The following is a 6,000-nucleotide window of genomic DNA, read 5'->3' on the forward strand; positions in this document are numbered from 1 at the left end:
GTTTCCAGTGTAGGGGTGAAGGTTTTACCTGTGGGTTGAAGCCAAGTAATAACTGCTACATCGAACAAATTCGGTGTAACTATCCCACAGGGAAGATGGAATGTCTTTGTCGAACCTTCCCAAAAGAAGATCTAAACAAGCAGCATAACAGGGTTATACTTATGGTCGGTTCTAGACAGTTGAATTACGTCAAAAATGCCTATGTTTTTCCATTGTTCTTTCCTTTTGTTTTGAACTTTGTCGAACCATGCAAGGTGATTCTTATTTTGGGGTGGGGGTGATGATCGAAAAACGCACATAGGCGTCTTCATAAAATTTAGGTCGAGAGCATGTTGTTCGAACACAAAAGGCATGATAATGGGATAACGAGGAAAGAAACCTTTCACTTTCCCATAGCGTGATTTGGCAATGGGAAATGGACCTAGAAACACAAGAAGTTTATCAGAAAAGGAAAACGGAATTAGTACCTGCTTGGCCATGATGGAGATTTTCTCCTTAGCAAGCGATGGTTCAGACACGAAATTTCTTCCCTTTTCTTCCTCTGATGTCAGAATCACAAATGCAAGTGGGTTCTTGTCGGTAGTTGGCGCAGAAGCTGTAGAAGCAGACATTATTTCTTTTCTTGAAGCTTTTAAAAAAGAAGGTTCCTTTAGTTGAAATAAATAGACTAACGCATGTGAATGTTCAAAGTTGGAAGAAATGAAATGAAAAGCTAAGACTAATATTTATAGAGAATAGTAGTGGGTAATCGTCCAACAAGTGACGTTTGCGTGACAGTTGAAAATAGTTCCTCTTCAAGTAATGGAAACATTAGTGGGCTAGGGAGGTTATTGTCCATTCTTCTAGGAAGTAGGAGTCATGATGGTTTTATTGCAAAAAATCATTTTGAGTAGACGTTTGTGAAAAGACGCAATGATGACATTGACGTCAATAGAGTGATCTGAAGAGTGTCGAAAAGTGTTAAAAATGTCACATTTCTCCCTTTCCACATTTGTGTGGTCGAAAAATGGCATTTTGGGGGGCAATTTGGTACCTCATATTTTCGACATAGGTAATAAACGTGAGGATTCAGAATCGAATTTGGCTATGACCGAGATTTAAGGTTCACCCATAATCAAAATGGTCATTTTCAACCAGAAGACCACAACCATTTGATGAGAATTTCCTGTCAAAGGAGGTTGGGAAAACTGGTCGAAATGTTCATTAAAGATCTTGACCGAGTTAAAAGACTCAGTGAGATTTGAGAATTTTTTAGTTGATGTGGCTATTATGTTTTTATCGAAGAATATGGATAAGATCATACAATTATTCAAGAACATGTAGAAACATGTCAAATACGAAAGAAGCATGAAGACGAAGACGTGTCAAGTTTTGCTAAGTTGATTGTTGTGGACGGTTATGTTAGGAAGAACATATAAGCAGTGTTTGTTTATAGTTTTAGGGGTCAGTAATTTTACACATTACACGCTTAAAGTATCCAACCGTGAAAGTGAGAAACGAGTTTTCAATATATGTATATGCGTTCAATTTATAAAGTTAATTTTTTCATATAATTTTTCCTTTTACCATGTCATTTCACTGCATTATTTCTCATTAAATGTTTTTGACGTTTATTGTCAAAGTCTTGAGAAACATACAATTTTTGCATAAATAGGTTCCGAGATATATTCGATTTTAATCCCCTTAAATAAAATCAAATTTGTTTTTAATTTACTAAATTTCACAGTAAACAAGGACACTAGTAAGAAAGTGCAAGAGGAAGACTATAATTCTAGATTCAAAACCCAAGTTACATACACTGTTCTAATCAATAAATATGAAGATTTTATAATTGATTGATGAATAAATAAATTTTAAAAAAAGGAATTTAAACGTTACAAAGAAATCCTAAATTTTTTATAGGGTAAATCAAAATTTGCTAACAATATTGAGGATAAACCATATTTAATCATTTTTGAAATGATAAATGTGTGTTTATAAATTAATTTATAATAATAAAAAATAAATAGCTATCTTTTCAAATAAAAATACATTAAACTTTTTAAAATAAATCATATTAAAAAATTAGACATTAATTAGTCATAAAAAAACTTAACTACTAATTTTAAAAAATAGACAGAATGAAAGTTACGTTATGTATATAATTTGTTAAGATATCTAGGAGTGACATATAAAGATAATTATAATTATATAAACAAATAATCATTCTTATAAGATTGCATAAGTCTGAAATTCCTGTCATATCATCTTTCCAAATTCGCGATCACAGTTCATTGATTCATTCACACCAATTTTGAGAAAAAAGAGTAGTAGTAATAACTTTTTTTTCATTCATAGCCAGTATAGCAATGGTGTAACCTTAGATGCAGTTATTACTCTAGTGGTACATAGCTTTTTACACCTACATTAGAAAAGTGCGATGCGGTACCCAAAAAATATGAACGAAGAAGGAACCAGAGGCAGAAAACCTAAACACAGTTTTCTCTCTCGTTTCCAAACACTGTTTTCCACCATGACCCGAAAACCCGTTTTCAAACGAACCCTAGCAATTTTCTTCATTATCGTAGCTCTATACGCTCTCGTTAACACCTTCTTCCAATCCTATGATTCTTCTGCCTTTGATTCCGCTACCTTTCCGTTCAACACCGCCACGGCCTCGTCTATCCTTCTCGCCGCCGGTAAATCTACGTTTCCTGCTGTTAAGGTTTACCTCTACGATCTTCCTCGGAGGTTCACCTATGGGGTGATCCAGCATCATTCACTCGCGCGTGGCTCACGCGTTGATAATATCGATTTATCTTCTCTGAAGTATCCAGGTCACCAGCACATGGCGGAGTGGTACTTGTTTTCGGATCTATCTCGACCCGATTCGGAGCGTGCGGGTTCGCCTGTTGTTCGGGTTTTAGATCCAGAAGAAGCGGATTTGTTCTTCGTGCCGTTTTTCTCGTCGTTGAGCTTGATTGTGAACCCGGTCCGGCCTCCCGGTTCCGGTCCGGAGAAGACTGCTTACGTCGATGAGGAGAATCAAGAGGCATTGGTTGAGTGGCTAAAGAGGCAGGCGTATTGGCAGAGAAGTAAAGGAAGGGATCATGTGATTGTGGCTTCTGATCCGAATGCGATGTATCGGGTGATTGATCGGGTCAAGAACTCTGTGCTGCTTGTATCGGATTTTGGACGGTTGCGGCCGGACCAGGGATCTCTGGTGAAGGATGTGATTGTGCCGTACTCGCATCGGATTAAAACATATACAGGTGACGTTGGTATTGATGAACGCAACACCTTGTTGTTTTTCATGGGAAATCGATATCGCAAAGAGGTAATGTTATGCTTTCTGCAATGTTTCCCATGAATTGGGACATTGATCATAGTCTATTGTGGGATAATTTTGATAATTGAGTGACTCAAATTGTAATTCAGTATCATATTTGTATTACAGACGTATTTTTATGGTTCCCTAAGTGATGAATTATTGTTTGATATTCACTTGTTCTATCTGCATTAAGAAGCAGAAAATGTAGCTGCAAACTGAAAAACCAATACTTTTAATGTGGCTGTGTGAATGCTGCAGTTTTAATAATTTAGGCAGCTTTCAAAATATTAAAGACCTTGCTTCGGATATTTTATTTGTGCAGCTAGCTTCTTGTGATATTGAATTATATTTGTCCTCGTCGGTTTACAGGGAGGGAAGATCCGAGACACGCTCTTTCAAATTCTAGATACAGAAAAAGATGTTATAATAAAGCATGGAGCACAATCCAGAGAGAGCCGGCGGGCAGCTTCACAAGGAATGCATACATCCAAATTTTGCTTACATCCTGCGGGGGATACTCCATCTGCCTGCCGATTATTTGATGCTATTGTTAGCTTGTGCGTTCCAGTGATTATTAGTGATAGTATTGAGTTGCCTTTTGAAGACACTATAGACTATAGAAAGATTGCTGTATTTGTGGAAACTGCTCCTGCAATACAGCCAGGATACTTGGTGTCAATTTTGAGAGGCATAACCCGGGATAGAATCTTGGAATATCAGAAAGAACTAAAAGAGGTTAGTAGTACTGCTGGTGCAGTTTACTTCTGCAATAAAATCTGTAGGTGTTTTTTCTGCTGTCTTTTTCTTCCTCTATTGCATTTTTTTATCACTTCAAAAGATTACAGCATTGATACATAGAACCATATAATATTCGACAGATTTGTGTTTCTTATAGTAGTTTTAAGTGTTCCTTTTTTCCCTCTACTTGCATTATGAATATTTTTATTTTAGTAATTAATTGATGTTTGTCATGAGTATGAGTTGCTAATTTGTTATTGAGCTACTTTATACATTTAGCCTATGTTTGGTATATTTGGAAATCATGGTTTGACCGCACGGTATGTAAAAGCTAGCAATTGTAGCTTCAAAAAAATTAAGGTGGAGAGAGTATGAACGAGCGGTAGTGGTGACATGCATTGTTGCCAAACACACGCATAGTGTGCTAAGTTTGATTGGAGTGTGTCTCTTTTGTAAAACAATAATCCTTTTTCCTCATCCTCTCCTATGAGCTTCTAGCACGTAATAAATGCCTAGCATAAGGGCACTTGAATAGTGAACTTGAATTAGGCAATAAACAAGTTAGATTTTCATTGCTTCTTTCCTTTATGAATGAATGTCGTAAATCATGGCCACCTTTAAATCCTCTTGTATCATGGTGTACTTGAGTTCCATGCATTTATGCTTATTTGTAGCTGTGCAAGTAGAAATTATACAATATTCAACTGAGTAGCTCTAATTTAACTAAAATATTAGCTGCTGTTTCACTTTATATGATCTTTCTTCTAAAATATAATTGACTTTTTGCAGTTAAAATTTTCTAACTGAATAAAATGGGTTGAAGAAGTCATTCTAGGCATTCCAGTTCACTTCATTTTTTGATTACTTAATTTATCCTGTTTCAGGTGAAGCGATACTTTGAATACGATGAACCAGATGGAACAGTGAATGAGATTTGGCGCCAAGTTTCGAAAAAACTACCCTTGATCAAATTGATGATTAACCGGGAGAAAAGGCTGTTTACAAAGGAAACTGATTGCTCCTGCATATGTACAAACCAGACTGCCATTAGAACCTTATAGCATTCATCTCACAATCAGACTAGGCATCCCATGAACTATGGCTCGGTTTTGACGGGACATTGTGAGGTGATGAGAAAATTATTTAAGGATAGTGATGGATGTAAATGCAGTTTCTGTCGTATGAAATTCACTTCCCAATTAAATTCCCGTCACATGTGAGTGAGATAAGGGAGAAAATTATGTGCAACTATCATTATTCATTAGTTACTGGGGCTGGCTGGCATGAGTGTGATATTCAAATGGCTTATTATCGGCATGTATTCTGTAATTGTAGATTCCATGAACCCCCTTATATAATTACACATTAGACTAGGCTAAAAAGATATAAGTTTTTATCGTGATTGTATTGTACAGAAATAAAAATAAACTCATAATTATTTTTTATTCTTTATAATCATATTTTGATCTTTCTCTCTTGGTTCTGTTGTTGTATGTGTGTTCTGGTAGCTCTGTTTTTGTTACTCAATTTTTTAATATGTCAACCATGATTGTGTTCAGTATGTTAGTAACGTCTTGATGATAAGCAGCAGGAAATGTAAAACCTTGGTACATCAAGCGTGTTTAAGATAATCGTTGTGCTGAGTAGGTTCATTTCAATATCTGTCCTAATGATACCTTTATGTTGGAAATGTCTTTTAGTGAAGGGAGGTAAAACAAGCTCGTTGGGACCGTGATAATCTTAAAAGTCTTTTGGCACCGTGATTGTAACACCCTTCTAAAATACCCCAAATATTTAATTAAAAACAATAACAACAAATATATATATCAGAGTAAATACGCAAACAAGGGTGTCACATAACAACATTTCACAATTTCACCATAAAAATCAGTCATGCTCATTATTTAGTTCAACACAAACACTTCTTGCAAAATACGTAGCGGATATAAGTC

At 35.8% G+C, this 6,000-nt stretch overlaps 1 protein-coding gene across 1 annotated transcript; it reads left to right on the forward strand.

Moving 5' to 3' along the window:
• Window positions 1-2,190: 2,190 nt before the first annotated feature.
• On the forward strand, window positions 2,191-5,493 carry LOC127100352 (probable arabinosyltransferase ARAD1). Its single transcript, XM_051037487.1, has 3 exons — window positions 2,191-3,316; window positions 3,680-4,045; window positions 4,933-5,493. The coding sequence occupies exons 1-3, from the start codon at window positions 2,420-2,422 to the stop codon at window positions 5,107-5,109; spliced, it is 1,440 nt and encodes a 479-aa protein (XP_050893444.1). The 5' UTR covers window positions 2,191-2,419; the 3' UTR covers window positions 5,110-5,493.
• Window positions 5,494-6,000: the final 507 nt, after the last annotated feature.

Source organism: Lathyrus oleraceus, chromosome 7, assembly GCF_024323335.1.
Source record: "Lathyrus oleraceus cultivar Zhongwan6 chromosome 7, CAAS_Psat_ZW6_1.0, whole genome shotgun sequence".
Classification (NCBI taxonomy): Eukaryota; Viridiplantae; Streptophyta; class Magnoliopsida; order Fabales; family Fabaceae; genus Lathyrus; species Lathyrus oleraceus.